The sequence below is a fragment of the Apus apus genome, chromosome 1 (genome assembly GCF_020740795.1).
Source record: "Apus apus isolate bApuApu2 chromosome 1, bApuApu2.pri.cur, whole genome shotgun sequence".
Lineage (NCBI taxonomy): Eukaryota > Metazoa > Chordata > Aves > Apodiformes > Apodidae > Apus > Apus apus.
Window position 1 is genome coordinate 170,765,194 of NC_067282.1, and position 23,052 is coordinate 170,788,245.

General features: G+C 41.6%; 1 protein-coding gene across 4 annotated transcripts in view; it reads right to left on the reverse strand.

The window, feature by feature from the left end:
- Positions 1 to 1,755: 1,755 nt before the first annotated feature.
- Positions 1,756 to 23,052, reverse strand: part of MSRB3 (methionine sulfoxide reductase B3) — an 80,230-nt gene continuing 58,933 nt past the window's right edge. For all 4 annotated transcript variants that reach the window (XM_051639595.1, XM_051639575.1, XM_051639606.1 and 1 more), the window contains exons 6-7: positions 9,580 to 9,677; positions 1,756 to 4,521 (exon numbers count right to left, since the gene is read on the reverse strand). In XM_051639595.1, the coding sequence (XP_051495555.1) occupies positions 4,357 to 4,521; positions 9,580 to 9,677 (263 nt within the window). In that variant the 3' untranslated portion in view covers positions 1,756 to 4,356. The remainder of the gene's footprint in view (positions 4,522 to 9,579; positions 9,678 to 23,052) is intronic.

Sequence of the window (23,052 nt, forward strand, 5' to 3'; positions counted from 1 at the left end):
AATAGAGTACCAACATTCACATTTGTGACCATGGGTTCTTCAGTGTCACCCCCAACAAAAATGCTGACTTATGATGTTGTCTCATTTAACTGAGCCATTTTTGGGGTGCAGAGGAATTACAGTGGAGCTTAGCTAGTGCCACAGAAAGCTCCACTTTTGTCAGGTGTTGAAAGTGCAAAAAGGTCTCATGCCTCATGCTGTAACATTGGGAAGGTCCTATCCCCTGGGTCACTATTATCACTATCTTGTGTTGGGCCACTGGAGGCAGGCTGTGTGCTTCACTTTTATCTTACCTTTTATCCTCAGAGATGACAGAGCCTTCAAACAGCACTTACCTGTGAGTACAAATAAGAGGCCAATGCATTACTTCACCAGCTCCCTCTCCCTTTTTTGAGTGATGGCTTTGCTGCACAAATGCAGATGCCAGCCTACCCCATCCATGTGTGGAATACATGTTGGTAAGGCTCCAGTTTTAACCAGTTCATGTACATGTTGTATTTTTTCTAGCATGACAGCTGACACAACTTGTGAAAAAGGCTTATAGTTAAGTTGCCTTTAATATATGGAAGGTATATAGCTACAATGGTAAGAGAACCTCTGTTTCATTAACTGGCCTCGTATCACTGATCTTGCCACCACTGCTTCTCCCACCCTGCAACCAGGGCACCCCAGGAAACAGCAGGAGCAGCAGGGAGAGCATCTTGTACTAGAAATCTCCCTGTATTGGAGTGGTGGGGTGTACATGTGTCTTAGGCACAATTTCATGCTCTGCACAGCACAACACAGGCTGCCTTGAGCTGGACTGGAAGGCAGGGCCATCCCTCATGTCTGCTGTCAGGTCAGCAGCACCACAAGGACCACACACATCCAGAGATCTGCCGTGGCATAGCACCTCTGGGTGCTGATGGACTGGCCGGGTTATGCTGTGAGTGCAGGGCAAAGCCACCACGAGGTGTCCAGGTGCACCTCATTTTAGTGGGCACCAGTCAGTCCCTCATTTCTGAAATATCAATCTATTACAGTTCAGAGAGGGAACAAAAGTGGATAGATGGGAGGCAGAGGGATTAATTTTTGGACTCACAGGGGTTATACTAAGCTTCTAAAACAAGTCTTCAGTGTGTCACTTGTCCTAGGGTACTGCAATGTTTGAGAACAATTAGCAAGTTAATTAATTTTGATGTAACTCCCTGGCTCCCGTGAACAGAAACATGGAAGCTGGTTTGAAAACAGCCTGCAACTTCCTCCCTTCCCTTGCTCCTGTCTTCTAAACTCCACTGCAGAGCCGACCTACCAAGTGGCATTAACCTGCTGCCCATGGAGCATTCCCAACCTCCGCCCCTGGAGATGAAACTTTGACAGAAACAAACTTTCTAGACAAACTCCTCCATTGCAGACTGAGCCTGGGCACCACAGAGCTCCTCTGGCATGCCTCTGACACACCAAATCCCACACAGCATCTTTTGGAATTGGTCAAAACATCTGCTGAGTGAAAGTTGAACTTTTCTCTAAACATTGCCCATCTCTATTGGGCCTGGGTGCTTGCCATACTCCCTGGAAAGCAGGTAAGCCCACTGACACCTGGGCAGTACTAGTGCTGCACCCCTGCCAGAAACCTACTGGAGATAAAAGTGCTGGATATATAATAGTCACAGTAAGTTAAGAGAAAGCAAAGTAAAAGTAGGTCCCTAAGAAATGCTGCAGCTAAGGGTGCAAAAGCTTGACACAAAACCAGATAAATAAGGAAGAAGAACAGAATTATTTATAAAGTAATTTATTTTCTATTTGTGTACAACAAATATATTAAACAAATTTAATTTGAAAAATGTATATTCGATTTCTTAAAAGTATTGAACCCTCTTAAGGAAAGGTTTTGGTTATTAAAAAGGTACCGAAGGCTAAAATTATACTTGGATAATATATGTGTGTATATATATATATAAATAAAACATGTGCAATTTTATATATATATAGAGAGAGTATATATAAATAACATGTGTGACTTACATGATATTTTAAGGTATCCTTTTTAAACATCTGAGTAACAACAGAGATATTATAAAATACAGTTTCTTATTTCTACAGTTTGCATTCAGTTTTTATAAGCATCTAGACAGTGCAAAATTTAATCATACAGAAATATTATCCTATTATTCTCTAAGTTGTGCTCAGCTCCCAGGTTTCCTCTGTCATGATCATAACCAGAATCAAATTTGGAGGGTTCAATACCAGCCCTTGCTAGCATCTTCTAAGAGCAACAAAAGGCAGTCTGTCTTACTTTGCACTGTGCTGTGGCATAGTTTGCACACAAGAGAGAACAATGCATTTCCTCTGCTAAATGGTCTACCTCCCAGAGATCACATACACCTCACCATATTGACTCATTTCATTGCACTCCATATCCTGCAAAAATAAATCTCCTGTAGGACAGCATATATCCCTGCGTCCTGAAGCTTAAGTAATATATTTCTTTAACATAAGGCAGGAATATACTGAAATTTGATAACACTTCCAACAGCAATCTGGAATTAAACCACATTTATGTGCCACATTTTTATAGATGCTGCCTTTTTATGTTTATGTCAGAAAATGTGGCAGAGAAAACCTACTTTTCTTCAAATAAAAGCTAGGGATAAAAGCAGTTCTAGAAAAAATTGCTGAAAAACCAATGGGACCAGCAGAAACTCAACTGCCCCAAAACACCAAAGGTCAGTCTGCACAATCTTTCCTGCAGCTAATGAGCAATTCCTTACATGACATCTGGGGGAATACTCATGTGAGCAGGTGCTTGCTACTTGCAGCAGAGCCCAAGTGTTTTTGCTGTAAATATTTATCATCCTTATTTGCATCCACTCAACCTTAAGGTATAGTGAGCTTCTTCCATGTCTTCTTATGTTGCAAAAAAAAAAAAAAAAAGGCAATTCTGACCATTCTGAATGCTTTTACAGTAGCTATATTTTAGCTGAAAGATGTTTCTACTTTAGATAATACGTTTATTATCACTGACATAAAACCTTCAATCCTGCTTCCATAAAAATCAGTGGCTGCTTTGCTCTTACTAGAAATAAAACTGGATTCAAATACATTATTTGCAAAGTTTGCTAAGAAAAAGTAAATACTATATTCATTAAGTGTCTTGACGCTTAAAGGCAAACTGGTGTTAGCAAATACTATATAGTGTAGCTTAAAAGTATTATGCACAATTCCAGAGAAACTCTTATTCAAGAAAATCTAAAAGCAGCTATGAAAAACATCTTACAGGACAGAAAAATTTTGCTACACGAACATTTCTGCAGTTTTGACAGGCTTTTTTCAAATTAATTTCTTAAACCACCCTTCTCCCTCATGTCCTACACCTCAATTGCACAAATTAAAGGTTGTGGCCTTGTAGACAGTATGCATTCAGACCAGCTAATCTTTAAAATTGGATACTTCAGGAGGGTCTCCCTCTTTCCGCTGCATTCATTCCTAAACTCCCTTTTAACAGAAACCCTCGTGTTTCTGAATCCTTGTAGCAACCGACAAGATAAAGAGCCTAGTGTCATCCCTCATCTACTTCACTTCCTAAGTTTATCTCTGCACTTGTCCATATAATTACCCCCTGCAGATTTCAACTTTAGTTCAGATTTAAGTTACAGTTGCTGAACAGGCCTCATTAGTAGCCTGCAAAAGTGAGCCTTACTAGTTAAAACCTTTATTTAAATACCAAACAAAGGAGAAAAATAGATGCTGAGACAATGTTTACATCCTTTGAACCACACCCTTGAAATTTTGGCAGTAAATTAGCCAAAGGATGGGCTTTACATCTCATCCATCTCTCTCAGTTGGGAAGGAACATCCATAACTACAAGTTTTTGCAGGGTGCGGCCAATGCTGGGAGGTGGCTGAATACGTATGACCAAAGGTTGCATGCCTTGCAAGTCAGAACAAAGCAGAGATGTGCTAGGAATTCAGGATTTTCTTATCCCCAGAACTTTCCTACAGACTGGAGATAAACACAAGTTCCATCTCCCACACAAAAAGGAGTAGTGTTCAAACCTAGAGTAAGACAGCACTAAGAAGAAACTAATAATTAATGATAGCAAAGCCTCTCAAGTTAAGGATTCCCCAGAGCAATCTCAAAGAAAAGAAAGGAAAAGAAAACATGTGGAGTCAGTAAACACATTTTTCAATCCAATTATATAGTAAATGCACTGGCAGGCAAGGCCTGAGTTCCATAAAGGTGAGGAAGAAGTAGGATGGTGCAAAATGCTTTCATACATTTAAACATTCGTAGGATATAAGAAAACAGACAACTTAGAAAACATTCCTTGTAAGCTGTGTGGGATCAGCACAGTTTTCTGCAGGCTTTGCTTCATCCTACAGCTCAGCTTTGCCTGTTTGGGCAGGACCAGCACTACCGCTGCCTTCTCCGATGTTGTTCTTGTCTGCTGGCTTGAAAGATAACGAAGCAGAGTTTGTGCAGTACCGTTTGCCAGTTGGACGAGGTCCATCATCAAAAATATGCCCCAGGTGAGCACCACACTGAAATAAAACACAACAGAGTATCACTGTGTCTCTCTGTGCAGCTTGATGGCATCCCCGCCGTGTTAAGCAACGACTTAAGCCACTTCCAAGGAAGCACACTGGTGCCTACAACGCCCTTTCAAGGGATTTACAGCCTAAATTTATTTGCTAGAGTGATCCAGAAAGATAATCTTCTGAGATAACACAGGTGCCTAAGACTTCAAGCCCAAATTTCCTGGATGTTTCCCATCATGCTACTGCGTAAGTTTGGTTGGGCCATGGTTTCTGAGAAGTTGTCTTGTCTCTGTAATGATCTCATGGCAGAAGCTCAGCTAAAAACACAGTGGTGAGGGCAGCACTGCCCACATTTCACTTACCACTGTAAGGATAGCTGTGTAAGAAAGAGGCAGCCTGAGCTCTGGGTCCTCCTCAGCCTGCACCCACCTACAACACCTCTCAGTAAGAAAACACTTATCCCCTTGGTGATGCTGGCAACGACTTAAAGTAGTGAAGATATTCTTTAGAGTATGCTCTCATACTATCTTCTTTTCTTTCCACAGCCTGGCACCCTTCTGAGCACCAGGGTCCTTCTGGGTGCCCCTCTGCCCCTTTCCCCTGGTGGGGATGGAGCTCTTCCACTACTCATCTCATACTACCTTCTGTAGTGTATAGGAGATAGGGACAGGTGACTGCAAAAGACCTGTAGTGAAGATGTGTAAAATATTTCTGAATGAATAATCTTTAGCTGGGAGTAATTATAAATAGGAATTATGTTGAATTTGCTTTTTGTAAGAAATACGAAACTACAGATGGTCTCAATGCTTTTGTTCTGTATGAGTCAGTCTCATACAGCCTCAGTCATGCTTACACTGGTATTCAGGATGAACACTACTCCTGCTCCTGTCTGTAAGAAAGGCAAAAGTTCTGTGTTTTACAGAATATATTTTGAAGCAGGTGATCCAGTTGATGCTTATTAAAAAATCAGTATTACTATCACTGCACATGGTGGCTGGCAACTTAACCCGGATAATAAGTAGTGACTTAAATTCCACAAGTTCATTTGTACAGCATGCCATGAGAAATAAAAAAATAAAACCTTGCACTGGAGAAATATTTATCTTGAACAGGAAAGTCATGCTGCTTTACCAAAGAGCCTTGGCCTTTCAAGTCAATAGCTGATCTCTGTGAGAGTCGGAATGATGTAACTGAGATCACAGAGCTGCTCCTGGGCTCACAGTCAGACAGCAAAAATTAAAGACTGCAGATTATTCTTAACATGTAATTAATTCATTGTATCCCAAATACATAGAGGCAATACTGATTATTCTTAACTGTGAATGAGTTAAGTGACAGCAAACCTCTACCCTGCAGTTAATGTGTTGCTAATGCTCTCCTGCTGTTACGGCTTTTAATCCACCAAAGCACTAGGAAGGGTGTTTGCAGAAGCAGGTAATGTCTTGGGCTTCAGGCTAAACTCTCTCAACAGACTGAAAGGCTGGGGAAGGCTCTCATGCCAGCTAGGAGTGACAGAAACTCTCCTTGTTTGCAGAAAAAATAACCCTCAGTGACTCAGGAGGATGCCAGGTAGGCATGTGAAGCCTCACTGGTCCCACCTGGCTGTCCCACCCATGTAGCCAAACCCCAGGGCAGGCTCCCGGCTCCTGGAGAAGTGTCACTGCAACAGCCATTGCAGTCCAGCAAGGACTCGGTAACAAACAAGGGTGCTTCCAGCCTATGGTATCAGCAGGAAAAGCTCCTGGAAGCAATGGGGAAAAGCATGGATGACTTTAGGTAAAGGAGAAGCTGCTTGGCTTTGTAAGGAAGGAAGACAAAACATGGCAAATGAGGAAGAGGCACAGGAAAGTTTCATGGGAACTACAGAAGACAAAGCTTCAAGTCTTGTTTCTGACAGTTTGCATCTTGCCACCCTCTCCTCCATTCTCCGCTGCTTCTATTGTTTCATTTTCCTTTAGATCAAAAGCCTTTTTTAGGCAGTTTGGGCAGAAAAATGGAGCTTTTTCTCAGAGCGGGGTCTCTCACAACAAGGCATTTCACCTGATTACAAAGCTTTTCCGTGCCTCGAGAAAAAAAAAAAAAAATCCAAAAAACTTGAAGTGTCCCAGAGAGAGTATTTTTCTAAATGCTCAGCATCCTAATTAAATCATCTATTCTCAGCTAAGAATGCTTCAAAACCTCCTGGCTAGAAGTGTTAAATAGATCTTTTCCAGATTAACATTTGACTAAATATAAATCATTCCCTCTCCACTGGATAGAAACAGAACAAGAGAAACCACAGAGAGAAACAGTCTGCTGGAGTAATACACTCACACACAGATGACAATCTATCAAAAAACTTTTCCTCACAGAATCTGAGAAGCTGTGTGAGAGTCCCACATAGTCTCATTACACCTTCTTGTGATGGCAGAATCACACCAGGATTGGATTACTGCAAAATTTGTTACCTTTTGAGATTACCCCACACCAAAAATTTATGTGGCAATTCTCTCTGTAGAGGACTCTATAACTCATCTGCCCTGAAAAGCAACATAATTCAGTCCTTTTTAGCACAGTATAAGAAACCTGGCCCTCAGCTGAGAGTACAAAGGATGAATTGATTTTACTGGCCTCCACACACATGATAGGTGCTGACCATTTTTCTAGGATGTATATAGATGTCTGCAAAGCCTCCACAGAAGGAACAATCATCTGTTGCAGCCTTGCACATGCTGGGCAGAATGCACTGGGATGGTGAAATGGTTAAAGCATTTGGAGTATGTGTTGGGGAGCAGGAAAGGGGGGGGTCACTGCTGTCAGAATGCTTGGATCTTCCAAGCTTCCTGGTTCTAGCATGCTGCTGGGAGATATGGAAAGCAGCTTGCAATCAGCTGCTGTAACCCAGTCGGAACTATTAATGTCTAAGCAGTCCTTGTGTGAAAACATAACTGTATTGATTTGTACAGGTACAAGTAATAGCTAGGGAGACCTCAGGGGAAAGGACTCTTGAGCAGGAAAGAGAAAAAAAAAAAAAAAAAAGAGAGATTCAACCAGTTTGACAGTATTTCTCAAATGCATTTGTAATTAACTTCTACCTGTCACCAATCATTGACCTTTTAAATACATCCAGGGTGATGTGTTTCAAAAAAACCATAGAAGTTATTCCTAGGATAACCCCATGGATGTCTTTGGTTAGTATTACAGCATTTTTTCCCCAGTGTTTGCTTTCTGTAATGGAGAACATGAAAAGAGAGGTTTTCTATTCTCTCAGACAGGTGGAAGGACTTTTAAACAAAAATCAACTACTTTCTCACCTGCAAAATATTAATAAGGTTTTGGGTGTGCAAGAGGGTATTTCCCTCCAGTTCTACCAAGGCCTGTCATGTCAACCCCACAGCTTTCCAGGCTGCAGTAAAACTGCATTTTTTTTTTTGCAGCTGCATGTGTGATTCACATTCTTAGGGCTCTGAGGAGGGGAGGAAATGGTTTTGTTATGGATACACAATGTGGCAGTATTAACTGTGCTGAGGGGTGGCTGTGAAGATGCTTACCACTCCTCAAGCTCTTCTCCTGAGTGATTTGATCATCTCCGGGGTTACTGCCCCAAGATGTTACAGTAAGTAGCTGGTAGGAAGTTACGAATGGATTATATAGCAACCTTGGTAATTTATTTTTTTTTTAAATGCTTTAAATTCAGTTTTTTGTTTTCCTTTAATTTTATGGTGTCTGTGTGCGACTGCTGCTAATATTGCTGGTCTCAGGTCTGCTAAAGTTATTTTGCTTGGCAAGAGGTAAATGGCATTCCCAGATTCCTTGGTCTGACCACAGGCTGCCTTAGGTTTCTCTCAGGTGAAACCAGGAGCTCTGGCCATCTCTTGAAGGGTGTCAGCAGATACAGGCTCAGCAGGTTGGCAGTATGCTGATTTTAGCACTATTCAGGCTTAGTAAGCAGAGCTGAGGAGAGTGGGTTATATTTTTTATTATGCCATAATCAGTGGTGAAGCATGAGATTCCCAGTTTGCAGTCCCATTGCTGCCTCACCAGGGAATTTAGGGAAACGGATGCTCCCAAAAAGTGTTAAATGGATCTTTTGAAGCATATAATCAATGTGAAAGCTACAGAATTATGTAGTACACATGACATACCAGCAGACACACTGATTTGGCCAATAACATGCTGGGCCAAACTCTCTATCCAGACTGAAGTTAATGGATTTTCCATGAAGACAATCTTGCCTCTTTTTGAGAAGCTTTTTAACTTACTCTGAGCATTTATATATGAGGATTGACTGACTAGTAAGGACTCAAATCATCAGGGATTAAATCCGTTATCCCTCCACCAATACTGCTTGGAAAGAGAAGAGGAAATTAGCATTGTTCAAATGAAGCTGCTGCTTCTCTCAGAAAGATTTTGAGCATGTGGAGCTGGAAGGCCACAAGCTGCTGGGTACATCTGTTGAACGCCAATGCAGCAGCTTTTGCCTTTGCTAGGAAATGATTATGCTGTTCACTTCACAGAGAGGAGGGCGGCACAAAGGATCAGAGAAAGTAGAACAAGGCGGATAACGGAAAATTTGGGCATGTTTTGAATTACTACCGACTTCATTATTACGGCACATGGCATTGTTTGAGGCAGCCTTTAGGACTGTGCTTGGAATGACTGTTGGGAATGAGTTAGCATGGCTGCACAATAATGCACAGTGATGGAATCGGCACAGAGACAGTTGCTCCACTGCTTTCAACTTCCCCCTCAACTGCTCACGGTTGGCATCAGTCAATCAGGCTCAGGGAGCAACTTTGAAGGGTCCCTCTTCAGAAGACAATTAGAGACTCAGCACCAAATCCAACCATTTACATCTCCTCCATTAAATCTCACACAAGACAACAAGATGCATTCCAACAAGCCCTTTGTGCCTTTATCTTGTTTCACCCAGCTGTTATACCTATGACCCATTGTGATCTCTCACAATAATTACCATTTAACGGAACTGAAAGTTTTGCATATCTTAGGGAAAGTACAGCACACTGAAATGATTTTTGCAGCTTTTGCCATTGGAATGTTCTGTATACACTATAAACTAACCTGACTGCAGGATATTTCAATCCGATGCATCCCATAGGAGAAATCATCGTTGAAAGCAATTGCATCAGGACTGATCACATCATAGAAAGAAGGCCAACCTGGAAAAGAGGAACAAGATAGGTAAGAAAAGAGGGCATCTTTGTGGCAGATGGCATTGTAAAAACCAAGACAGAATCACACTTTGAAAAGTGTTTATTTCACTCCAGATTCTGGAAATAACTGAAATGTGGATTTTGGATCCTAAATCACTTAGCTACTTCACAAAATTTCCTCCCTAAATACAAATTTGCATAAAAGCAAGGACTAAGCTACCACTAGCTGCCCATCTTCTCTCTCAGCAGAGATTTCTGTACTCTGTGGCAAGCAGTGGTAGCAGTTAAGCTCAGGCACAAAGGTGGTGGCTCAGGTAAGTCAGATTCAGCTTCACCATCAGTTTAAAAACCCACAAATTCCAGCCTGAAGATTAATAGAAAGACTTTATGGAACACAAGTTTTTGTTGTTGTTTTTGCAGTATAAAGGTACTTTTAAAAAGAGTAAGTTGCAATTTAGAGCCCCAAAACCTGCCTTAACCTTTGCCTTCACCAAGGCATGGTCACACCCTGAAGTATGTGCTCAGACACTGACCCATCACACATTCATGGTAGTTATATGACTACTACTGAGTCTAATTTCAAAACAGTCAGGAGTGCTTCAGATCAGCCATGGACAGGTGGACTCATAATTATGCCTCTATCAGACACTAGTAGATGGTCTGCATATGGTTTGCATCCAGGACAAAACACTTGCACTCACTAACATGTATTTTGAAAACAGCTGCTAGCTGAGCACTGAGCAGCATGACCTGACACCAGATGATGATGTGCTGTATACCTGATCTACCAGTAGCGGCCATTTACAAGCTAAATAATGATCTTCCATTCTTTAACTGTTCCACGCCAAGTCTCCCTCTCTCCACAACACAGGTAAGAAACACTGCAGGTCTAGTCAGTGTCCCAGCAGATGCCCATCACACAGCTGTAACTTTTCAGCCACCCCTCAAAAACCTGTCATCATATGCTCCATTTCCTGAAGCTGGGTCCCCAAGTAAGAACTTGAAAGGCCTTAAGGTCATGCTGACATCTACCTGCACCCATCTGAAATCCCACCAGCTATATGTCCTTCTCATTCAGTCTCCTGTCAAATAGAACATGTACCGGCAGCTCTTGCTCTCTGTGTATTACAGAGATGCCCATATATACAAAACTTCCTTATTTCTTCTAATACCTGTTAAGTATTTATTACTGATTGTTTCTTAAAATTACTTGTAATAAGCTATTAAGAACACAGCAGCAGCTGTGCCTGCAGATGAATAAAGGATGTATACAGCTTTCCATAAGAAAAGTGATTAAGATTTCTTCTATATTAAAATATATTAACAGCAAAAGAAAGACCAAGAAGACTCTCCACCCCCTATTAGATACAGGAGGAAATATGGTGATGAACTATGAGGAAAAGGCTGAGGTGCTTAATTACTTCTTTGCCTTAGTCTTCAGTAACAGGACCAGTTGTGTTGAGGGAATCCAGCTCCCTAAGCTAGGCCACAGGGATCAGGAGCAAAACGATCCCCCCACAATCCAGGAAGAGATGGTCAGTGAACTGCTACACCATGCAGACGTGCACAAATCTATGTAGCCAGATGGGATGCACCCAAGAGTGCTGAAAGTGCTGGCAGGGGTGCTTACCAAGCCACTTTCCATCATTTACCAGCAGTCCTGGCTGGCTGGTGGTACCAGCAGACTGGAAATTAGGCAGTGTAACCCCCATATATAAGAAGGGACAGAAAGATAATCAGGGAAATGACAGGCCTGTTGGTCTGATTTCACTACCAGGGAAGCTGATGGATCAGATCATCCTGAGTCCCATTGTGTGGTACATGCAGAACAACCAGGTGATCAGGCTCAGTCAGCATGGGTTCATGAAGGGCAGGTCCTGTCTGACTAACCTCATCTCCTTCTATGTCAGAGTGATCTGCTTATTGGATGAGGGAAGGCCTGTGGATGTTGTCTACCTTGACTTTAGCAAGGCCTTTGGCAAGGTTACCCACAGCATTCTCCTAGACAAGCTGGCTGCTTGTGGCTTGGATGTGCACATGCTTTGCTGGATAAAAAACTGGTTGGACAGCCAGGTCCAAAGAGTTGTGTCCAATGGAGTCAAATCCAGTAATGACAGGACAAGGGGTAATGATTTTAAGCTAGGGAGGGTAGATTTAAGTCAGACACTAGGAAAAAGTTCTTTACTATAAGGATGGTGGATCACTAGAACAAGCTACCCAGGGAGATGGTGGAGGCCCCATCCCTGGAGACATTCAAAGTCAGGCCTGATGCTGCTCAGAGCAATCTGTTCTAGTGTGAGATGTCCCTGCTTGTTGTAGGGGGGTTGGACTAGATGACCTTTAGAGGTCCCTTCCAACCCAAGACCTTCCATGATTCTATGATTTTCAGTTTTCTGAAAGTGGGTAAAATGAAGTGTGTAAACTGGAAAAGAATCCACATGTCTTCAGTTATATCTTAAACCATGAAATAAGAAAGAATGCATATTAGGATGCAAGCATAACAGGCACACATTTTTAATAGAGAAAGGCTCAGAAATCCATTTTTCTTTGTTTTGGGAACATCCATTAATAGCATTCCTAAGCCTGCAACCTGAAGACATTGCAAGTCCCAAGTCCTACGCTCCCAAGTTGCCTTCTACCATTGCAAGCATTTTCACCCCAGAACTCACTGCAGAAGTACATGATCTTTTCCCAAAAAGAGTATTGCAAAAGGAAGAGTTACAGACAGCAGACAGACTGAGGATCATGATCTCTGCATAGGGAAAATATCCCACAAGACAGGAACTCAAAACAGTGTAGCAATGACAACCATAAAAAACTAATTTATCAATTCTTCCCCTCGTGGAAAATATCCCTGCCAAACAAATACCTTCACAAACAAAAAGGAATTAACATATGACAAGTTTTGCAAAAGAGGTTACCCTGTTGACAGAAAAATTGATGTCTCCTAATTGGTGGCTTTTTCCTAACACCATTTGTCGTCTTCTTCGCTTGGCCTCTGATGAAAATTGAGGCCTTGCATAGAGCTGGTCAGAGTATGTCTAATGAAGCCTTTTTAGTTTTTTTAATTGAGTAATTCTGCAAAACAGATATATCAGTTTGCCCTTACGTGATGGTAGAGAAGTTCCAAAGAGGGAGCTGTTTGAAGCAACCAACCATGATCGTGTGAAAACCTCTGGAGGAGGAACACTTCAGTACTGCAGAAATTCTCAAAGACAACCCTGCCTCCTCCATAACAGCAGAAAGAGGGAAGCTTCAGTTACACAGAGATTGAAGCAATCTGTGCCTTGCTGAGAAAATTATCTTGTGAGAAGGGTTTGGAGGAGACATGTTTATGTCAGCTTTGACATTAAAGAAAGATCATCTATCCTTCTTTCTCCAGACTTTTCCTATTGTTCTTCCCATTCACCACAGGAAAATTATTTGCTTTGGATGCACTCCATGCTCTTTTAAAAAATGAAGTAATCTGAAACCTATATAAACAGGCAAGGTCCTCCTAAAGTAGCCTTTGTACCCAACTGGAGTAACTTCCGTTTAGCTGTCAGTTCATGCTACACTTGACACATGTTCCAAAGCCTCCACCACTGCCACATATGGTCCCCAAGATAGGGAACAGGAAATAGACTGTGCCTCCACAATGTGGACTTTTAACTCTCAGTGAAGCCATCTCTTCTTGAGTGACATGGAGAGCCAGGAACCAGCACTACTGTGACAAACCAGTAACTTCAGGAGGGTTGACTGAAAACTGAGCAAGCTCAGCAGCAGAAAAGGGTACACTGTCTGTCCTGAATTAATACACACTGTCACTCTGCTGACCTTGAAAGGAAGACAAGTGAACTGCTCATTGAGCTGATGAGCCAAACTCACCAGGAAAATCAATCGCCCTCTGCTTTCTCATCTCCTCTCTCCAAAGGTGAAGTGGAAAACCCATTTGATAGTTTTCTAAACCTTCTCTGGCCATCTTCCTTACTTCAAAAGCTGCCAGGAACTAGCTGTAGATGCAGCCTGCTGGCCTGCACATCACTGCCAGTGATGTAGAAAGCCAACCAGACTCCTGTGGATCTTTCTGTCTTTGTAAGTGGTGAACGACCCAGGGGTGCCCTCCACTTTTTAAGCCCCAGGGTCCTTTTGCTGTCTCACTGGCTCCTGCTCCTCCACTCCTGTCCTCCTGAGCACCTGCCTCCTTCCTGCTGCGAGGCTGCAAAATGACTGACTTGCTCCACATTTTAGACTGCTGTTAGCTGTGCATTAAAGTTTCAGCCTGCCTTTGAAAGCTATCTGGTGATGTGGAAAGGACACGCTTCTGCAGGAATGGGGGGGAAGAAGACCACTTTGGATCTCTTCTGCTCCTGTTGAGCTGAGAGAAACAGTAACTCTTTAGCACTGCAGAGACTGAGCACTGGAGGACACCCTTTGCAAATTCTGGTGCCAAGATTCAAGCCTCTCCAGGTGATGGCTTTCTGTCAGGTCTAGCTCACCTCATTTGATGGGCAGCAGGAGCAGGACCTCTATCTTTTGAAGGACAGTAAAAGAACAGCCAGGAAGAAACAGCTGCTGCAGGAAAGGGGCAAAGGGTAATCTCAGGAGACAAGATGGGGGTAGGGAAGTCTCCCAGCTGAGTGAACAACTTCAAATTACTTTTTTGATGTGTGTGAACAGCAGCTAGATCTGTGAATACATTTATCCTCAAATGTAAATTTCAGTTTGTTGGAGAGTATGACACAGTCAGCAATTTTTATCACATTATAGATATTTTTAATGGGCTCATTCTTATTTTCACAATCACTTTGCATCACATTGGCAATATAATGGGCTTTAAAATAAGAGTCTGCTGTGTTTGTGCTCACTCTGATGACAATTCACGTGAGAGTAAAACCACAATGTCCTTATGGCCAATTTCTGGTATGTTAATAAGCCAGCCAATGAGATTAATAGTTTTTCAGATATATAGCAAGTACCCTTTCTTGGACCTAAAATACACTACATAAAGCAATGAAACTTGTTTCTGTCAAGTATTTAAGTGAAAACCATGTGTAAACTGAACATTAGTGACAGATCTTTTCTGCTCCATTCTGCATTAGCAATAGAAAAGATCTTAAGCTGCTGAGTGTCACACAAACTGAGTCATGTCCCATTCTTCCTCATTCTGGGACATCCCCCAAATATTTTTTAAAAGCAGTACAGCATTCCTAAAATTCAGCCCACACCCCCTCACCAAAACCAAAGCTTTTGTTTTTCATAATGGTCCTTATTTTGGCAAAGAGGACACAACAATTCATGCCTCTTCATCAAACAATGATGTTTAGAACAGAGACAGCCTGGTACTGCCCCGGGCAGCAACAGTGAAGAACAGGGAGGAAGAGAAATGTTGGCTTTGGTAACCTATGCTGGATGCTGCTTTTGCAGTCATGGGCACAGGCTTTCAAATAATTCAAAAGAGGAATCTTCTTTCTCACTTTCAGACCTCCTGTTCCAGATACCTGGTTAAATCCATATGACTAACAAGCCACCTAAGGCACAGGTGGGTATGACAACACAGCCAGCCAGCACACGGCAGACCCAGACCGCTAACAGACTGAGCAGTTTGCTTCCCTCTTAAACTGAGATATCAAAGTAGTTGTAATGACTGAATAAGGCCACGACGGTAAACAGTGTGCCTACAGCCCAGCCCTCTTTGTGCATTCCTGGTAGAGACAGAAACCCCAGTAGGAGTAGATTGTTTCTTTCACACTAACCCTGGGAGTTTTCTAAAGCACCTTATCTTGTGGGCTACTCCAGGACTCTTTCGTAAGGCAATGCTGATCTCATGCATAAAAAGAAAGACATTTTGTTTCCATAAACTTTTGGAAATCAGTCCAGTGGTTGATTAATTGATCGGTTTAAGCATCATCTCAAACCATCTTCCAGCTTTGCAAGTTTGCACACATTTTGTTGTAGTTGTATCTCCAGCTTCCTAATAAATGGATGCAAGCACTTGGACATCTAACCATTGAGTCTTTAATTATTTGCAGAAGCAAAACAGCAGGCTGCTTTTGAAAATCAGCCCTGATAGGCTATTTTCCCCCCTCTCCTGAACTAATATTCCTTTTGACATTATTTTTGAATGGCACAATTGCAATCCCAAAACATCTAATGCTCTGACATTATTTCCATTTCATACACCTGCTGACTGGAGACCTCCACAGTTTTTCAATAACTGTGATGTCTGTAGTTATGTTTTTCATTTTAGATCCCGAAGAGATTAAGTTGAACCTGCATTTTATCATTCATTGCTGTAATTATTCCAAGCATTTACTTCTGTGAGTTATTTACGGATGGAGAAGTAGGGGGAGATGGAAGATGTTAGAACTACCAAATAGCACCAGATGGAAAAGAGGACCTTGACCTGAAAAATACCTTGTTTCTCTGATGTGCTGTATTTTTAGAATTCTGATTCCCTTTTAACCTAATGTGGATTAATGAAAACCCAAAGGCTTTTTAAGGTAGATATCATTTATCATTTATCTTCACTGAGAAGCTGTGTCTGTGTAAAAACGTAAAGCGTATAAGATTAAAAAAAAAAAAAAGGTAATAAAGCTTCTGCTTTGAAACTGCTGTAAAGCTGAAGGGCCCTCACTTTTTTCTTTCTCACAGGTTTATTGAAACAGAATCTGAAAGATGAAGGCATCCACAGCTGTAACTTCTCACAAAGAAGTTTAATGTAGAACTACAAAGTGACATACTGCTATTATGTAGAATGCCTGTGCAGATATAGGGCTTCTTTTGGCTACCATCCTGGGTTATTTTTCATAATATCTCCATGATGATGAATGCACAGCAAATATTCTTTCTTACAAATATTTTACCATCAGGTAACACTACTTTCAGTGGAGGTTCATCTAATTTACTCAGATGAAGATGGAAACAGAATCTCACAGAAACATTCTTGTTCACCAGCAAGTGACTTTGAACTAGGTACATATTCCACTGGAAAGAAAACAGTCCTTTCCAGCACCATCCAGATAATAAAAAGGATGATCTGGTACTGTTTTTCAGCAGAACATGCAGAGCATCAGAGTGGTAGCTAGGTCAGGGAGGAGGTGACAAAGACAAAATTAGGATAAATTTTGGAAGGAAAAGAGAGGGCTTTATCTCTAACATACGACCTATCTCCAACACATAGCTGGGCTACTGCAGCAGGCAAATACCACTCTGACAGAACAGTGTGGGAAGGGAATTTTACAAAACAATTGAACTTTTGAAAGCAGCCTTTATGAGACAATTGTAATCTGTTTTTTCCTTTATGTTTCTCACTTGGGAAATAAAAAAGTGAAAGCCATAAATAAAGGTAGTATTTGTTTTCTTCCACTACAGCCCTCTGAGCATCAAAACAACTTACTATGAAACTACATATGCAATCTAGATGTATTTCTTCGTTAGTGGGAAGAGGCTATATTTGTTAAAAACGATTGTTAAGAGACATCTGAAACTTCACATCTACAATTTCATTTGGTATGTGAATTTTTCAGAAAAAGAGTGCCTCTGACGTCTCTTGAGCAATGAAGGCATGGGCCCTGCTCTCTTTTGCAATTAATAACTGTATCATAATGCCACTATTGCCCTAGCTGCTTCCTTAATCCTTTCACTGTGCTCTAAAATAGTGCCATATACAAGCTGGCTGTTTTATAGCCTTCCTCTATAACACTCCTGACATCTCCAATGTCTGGGCTGCTGCTAAAATCAACAGGTAGGCAGGAGCTGAGATCTTCCTCAAGCCTTCTTACAAAGATTGAGTTACTAATGGTTTCTTTCTTGGTTCAGGTTCAACAAAACTACTGAACCTAACTCACTTCCTCCCAAAGGATAGGTTTGTGCTCTCATCTGAACAGTGTCTTGTTACTTTAAATCATGGCTAATGTTTTTAAAAATATATCTTACACATAAGTCAACTGTAGATCTTCAGCATCAAAGGAACCAAACAGAATTGTGTGAAGCAGTGTAACCTTAAGCTATAATTTTAAAATGCCACCAAGAATGTCTCAAATAGCTTTTAAAATTTACTGGTGACCTAGTAACCTCAGTCCAAAGAATTCAACTTCAAATAAATGTTTTTGCTTTCCTTCAAAAACCTTTGTTGGTAAAACAAATGCATATATTGCAAAATGTCTTGCAATTGGTATACATATATGGGTTATCTGTGAAATTCACTAAAAGAATTTAAGCTTTCATGTAGGATGAGTAAATTAGGATAGCAGTAGAACTGGCAGGTTTTATGATGGAAGTGACTTGACAAAATTTGAATCCTAATTCAGTGTGTTCACAGGGAGAGTTAAAAAACCCAGCAAATTAAATCCTGTAATAATCAGCTTCTGGCACTGAAATGGACAGCAGTTACTGATGAAGTACATGTTTGAAAAATTTGTCATGGGGTGTTTCAAATAATGAACATCCACAATTTAGTTGTTGAAATATTTTCCTGTAGTGTTGTTATGAATGCCTAAGAAACAAAGTGTGTAAAGAACAGCCACAACTCAGTTACACAGTAACACTGAAACTACAGAGGTGGAATTCTGACAGAATTAAAAAAAAAAAAAAAAAAAAAAAAGGCAAAAAAGAAAAGCACATCAGCCTGTACTGTCTTCCTTTTGCAATTATATTCCTTCTGCTGAGCCTCTTTCTAGTGCATCCAGCACTGAGTGCTCTTCCAGACAAGCACCCTCCTCATTACAGCTGGACAAACAGGCTCTCATTGCAATTCTAAAGTTCTGAAAAAAGGGAAAGAGTTATTACACTGAATAAAACAAACAAAAAGACAAAAGGCCCCCTTTCTTCTATTTACTTTAGATACTGAATGAGATGTCTTGGTGAGGGAACTTGGTGACAAATAACTAGGAAAGGAACATAATTTTCTTGGCCATGGCAAAGTCTGCCAACAGAACAGAGTACTGAACAGCAGGGTGAAGACAAAGCTGCAAACCACCAGGTCTGCTGTAAGAGCCATCTGGCCACAGGGCAAGACTCTGCAGGAAGGTGGGGTATGGCTCCTCCTGATGCCACCAGGAAGCAGTGAAGAGCAAAACCATCCTCTTTGCTTAATACTACATCTTATCCACTATGCTAGTCCTTAAAGCAGACACATTTCCAGAGCAGGATTTTAACCCCAGTGTAGGAACATCTCATCATGAGCTACAGGCTTGTCAAGCCCTGCAAGGAGCTTTGCCATGAATCCCTCCTTCACCTGGTAAGGGCAGATGCTACTCACTGCAGCTTCATGCAAAGACTTCTGAGGTACTTCTGCCACCCTGGAACCTGGTACCCAGGAAAACTTTACCTTGCCGTCTGCCTAAGTCCTTGTCTCTACAACACATAGTTGAACACCATGCTGTCATGCACAAAAGGATGCAAGAATTATAGGCACTGCAGAAAAGCCTAAAAGAAGAAAAACTTAATTATTTGCAGTGTTAGATTGTTTAGAGCTAGCATGGGTTTAAGCAGCAGGTTTAAATCTTTTTAACAACCTCTTATGCAAACAAAAGGAGGTAGGTACTAATGCTGACTAGGAAATAAAGATCTTTCTTCATAGGAAAGCCTAACAAAAACAATATACATGCGCACACACACTCCGACACACTCCTTTTCCTTTAATTTGTCTGTGGAAATTTCAGCTGTACTTTGAAAACTTCTGAACAATGAAACTATGGAAATGGAAAAGTTCATATTTCAGATGATACTGTTCACCTTCTGTTTTGCTTTCCATTACAGTTTCTAAAGCAAAGTGAGCCCTTTCTGCTAAACCCTTTTCTTCAAAAGAGATTTCAAAGGAAAACTTTTCACAGCCATACTATGTAGCCAGGGACACAGTCCAAGGAAAGAAACAGCAAACTAAATTGATGTCATGAGGAGCTCTTTTAAAGCTGTTCTGAGGGAAACCCAGCTTGCCTGTGGAATCGCCCGAAGACTGAGTCAGGGCTAACATGGGCTGCTGTGCACATCAGTTCAGCACAGGTCACTTATCTGCTCCACTGCCTGTGCTACTCCTCACATGACTGCATCTTTTATTTCTTCTTCTGAGTTAGCCTTCTATTACATTTTTTACTTGAATAAGTAATTTAAACAAAACAAATGTACCGTACACAAACTGCTCAAGACATGGAAGTAATTTTCAACCTAAGCTAAGAGCATTTGTAATTAGGCGCAGTACAAATGGTCACAGTGGAAGTGAATTATACTCACTACATGTTTTTGCAGACAAATAATATTGGTTTATAAACATCCAACTCACTTCAGGGTCTGGTTTTCTTTTACGCTATTCTAGGTAAAGAAACATGTAAAAGGAGTAATTGGCTTGGAAAAGAAACCTGATGCAATAAGCAAGAGGAGAAATAAGAATTTAGAAAGAATTGGCAAAAGGAAACAGGCCAATGTGCAGGAGAAAACTGGAGAGAGGCAATATGCTAGGAGTGGGCATGCAGTCCTCTAACAGATGCACTGAAGCATCTCAAGGAAAGCTCTGTGTACCCATGGGGATTTGTCACAGTTACACAGCGGGTCTTACAGCGCTAGGCTAGTCGTAGCTGCAATTCACACCCTCAGCTATGGACACTGGATACTTTCTTCTATAATACCGAGGGCTGCTTCATATTTGTGTTTCCCTGGGCTTTCCCCTTTGCCCATTCAGATGTCCCACTGCCCAGGCAGAGCAGATGTCCCGGTTCCACTGCTGGAGCACAGGCCATGGTGCAGTGCTTGTGCTCAGTATGCCCTGCACACCCTGGTTATCAAAGTGAGTATCTCCCAGATGGAACCTCCGAGGGAGGCAGGAGAGAAAGAAGAGAAAGGAAGTGCCCACAGGATGTGACGTTTGAGGGGTAAGAGGGATGTGTAACACCCCTATGTTCCCCCTTCCCTGCTGCCTCCAGAAGGGCTGTTTGCACCAAGGGTCAGGGAAGGCACTGGAGGGAAAGGAGCACCAGCCACAGAAGTTGCCCGGCCCACAGGGAAAGCCTGTCCTGGGTCAGAGGGTGAGGAGGCAGCCACCCCAGGCCTGCCCCACGGCTCCTCAGTGCCAGCCACCACCTGGGGCGGTGGGCGCAGGGGGGCCCAGCGGGGCGGGCAGGAGCAGCTGCAGCACATCGCCTTGTTCTTGTCTCCACCTGCTGATCTCATAAGCAAATAGACACTAGGACAGTAACTTTACAAATCAATGCACACGCCGGTTATTTTAAAGCTGAGTTTTGGGGCACCTAACAAGGATCTCCAGCTGCAGACAAACAACACAACCCAGAAGAGGAAAAAAGATGCCAAAAAAGGAATGGGTGACCAGTTTTTTTCTGCTTCTTCACCTAGACTTTAGGAAAACAAGCACAGTGCCATTCTGCCCTCTGTTTTCCACTGTTCAAAGACATTCAAAGGTAGCACTGAGCTCTGATGACCAAGGGCATTAAGCGCCGCCGTTTCGCGCAGGGAGGGAAGCGGAGGCAGACGTCGCCCTTGTGTAAGCAGGCGAGTTGGCACTACAATCACTCCATACATTTCTGGGGCTCACATGTCAAAAAGCATCACCTTCAATTCACTGAACCCTTCAAAGAAGCACACACCAGGGCTCCAGCCTAACCTGGCTCTCACCCTCCTCAGAAAGGACTACAAAAAAGACAGTGAAGGGATATACAAAGGCATTTCTCATCAACTGCTAAATGGTCCAATATACTCGTAACCTTAGCTCTCTGCTTTATAGCAAGTGAGTGATTAAAACCTGATGGGACAGGCTTGCAGCCTGCACTTCGAGCCACTGGAGTGCATATTTGGAATTGGACAAAAATACTCTGGAAAAATATTCACCTGGAAGGGGCATGGGCAGCATGGGGAAATGCTGTCAGGGAAGGAATTGTTTAAAAAGATTATTAGAAATGGCCGATTCAAATTTTAAGAGGTGAAGTGCTGGCACAGATCAGTTTTCTTGAAAAGCAGGAGTCGGGCTCTGACCTGGCTCCTCAGAAGTTATTTGGAGACCCCAAAAGCAGAGCCATTTAAAAAGCAGCTTCTTCAAGGAGTCCAGCTAAAACTACAAAGACATAAAAATCCAGTCAGACACAGGAAATTCTTAGGGGGATACAAGAATTTTATGAGTCAGAAGATAAAAATCCCTCTGAATACCTAACTAAACTAATCTAATGAAGTAGTCACCAGGAAAGGAGTGTGATGAATCTGCATGTCAGGAAGGACAAATTTAAACAAACAGGAAACAGAACAACCTGAAGCTCCTTTCATTTTTACCCTCTGTGCCCTGCTCCTTTTTTTCTTTAAAGGTGCAAAATGAGTTGACAGCTGCAGAAGCTGCCATGTGGGTCTCAGGGGACTATTTCATTTTGGATGAAGTCTCAATTTAAAAGAAAGTAATGGTCTGGCTTCCCTTCACAAAGTTGGGAGGTCATTTATTTATGATCTATTATTTGCTCTATTGTAGATTGTACAGGCCCCAGTGCAATCAAGCCACTAAATATTGCAAGGGCATACAGAGAAAGACAATTCTTGATGTAAATATATAAATAAATATATATATGGTTTATTATTTATTTTATTCTAATTTTGTTTTTTCCCTTTCATTTTATATTTCATACTAAAAAATTCAGATAAAAAGTTGTGATAAAATAATTTTGAGATTAAAAATGAAACCTTCACCCCCAAAAGACAGGCCACTGGTCTCTCAGCTTACACAGTTTAATGTGTTGCTACAGACAGTATGTTAGGTATAGGCTGAACTGCCTGCAAACTACTTTTATATAAATTTAGGACACTGCTTAGTTTCCTATCTGAACTGCCTGTCTGGATTCTCCTATTTGGGGTTGATTATGGACTCCACTTGCAATACTAATTGTTTATATTAAACAGACAAGAGAATGTGTGATGTATTTTAACTGTCAAAAGTGTTGTGAACATTAGCAGCTGGAAGAGGAATGTTTCATTCACTCCATTACCCCCAAGCCTTTTAGAATTCTGTATCAACAGCTAAATCTTACTCTTGCAGGCAAGAAAAACAGGGTATGAACGGGTAGCACTGCAAAGCTCCTTATACAGGAAGAAAAAAAAAAGTATTAAAAAAAGCCATAGTGTTGTCATTATTAGGTGAAAATAGAGCATCACTACACCTACAACAGTATTGATGCATCTATGAAAGCTGTGCACATTTTTGTGTGGAACAGCTCACATTTCTTGGCTTCTTTCTTGAGCTCGTTTACTCACACTTAGTTGATGTGTGAGTAGGGATATAATGTATAGAGATATAATGCAGGTAGTGATGGGAGATTTCACTTGAACTATTTGCTATATGATACCCCTAAAAAAAGACACTTGATACTATCAGTTACTGTAATACCCTTAAATCTTCTGGACAAGAGGTCAGTGG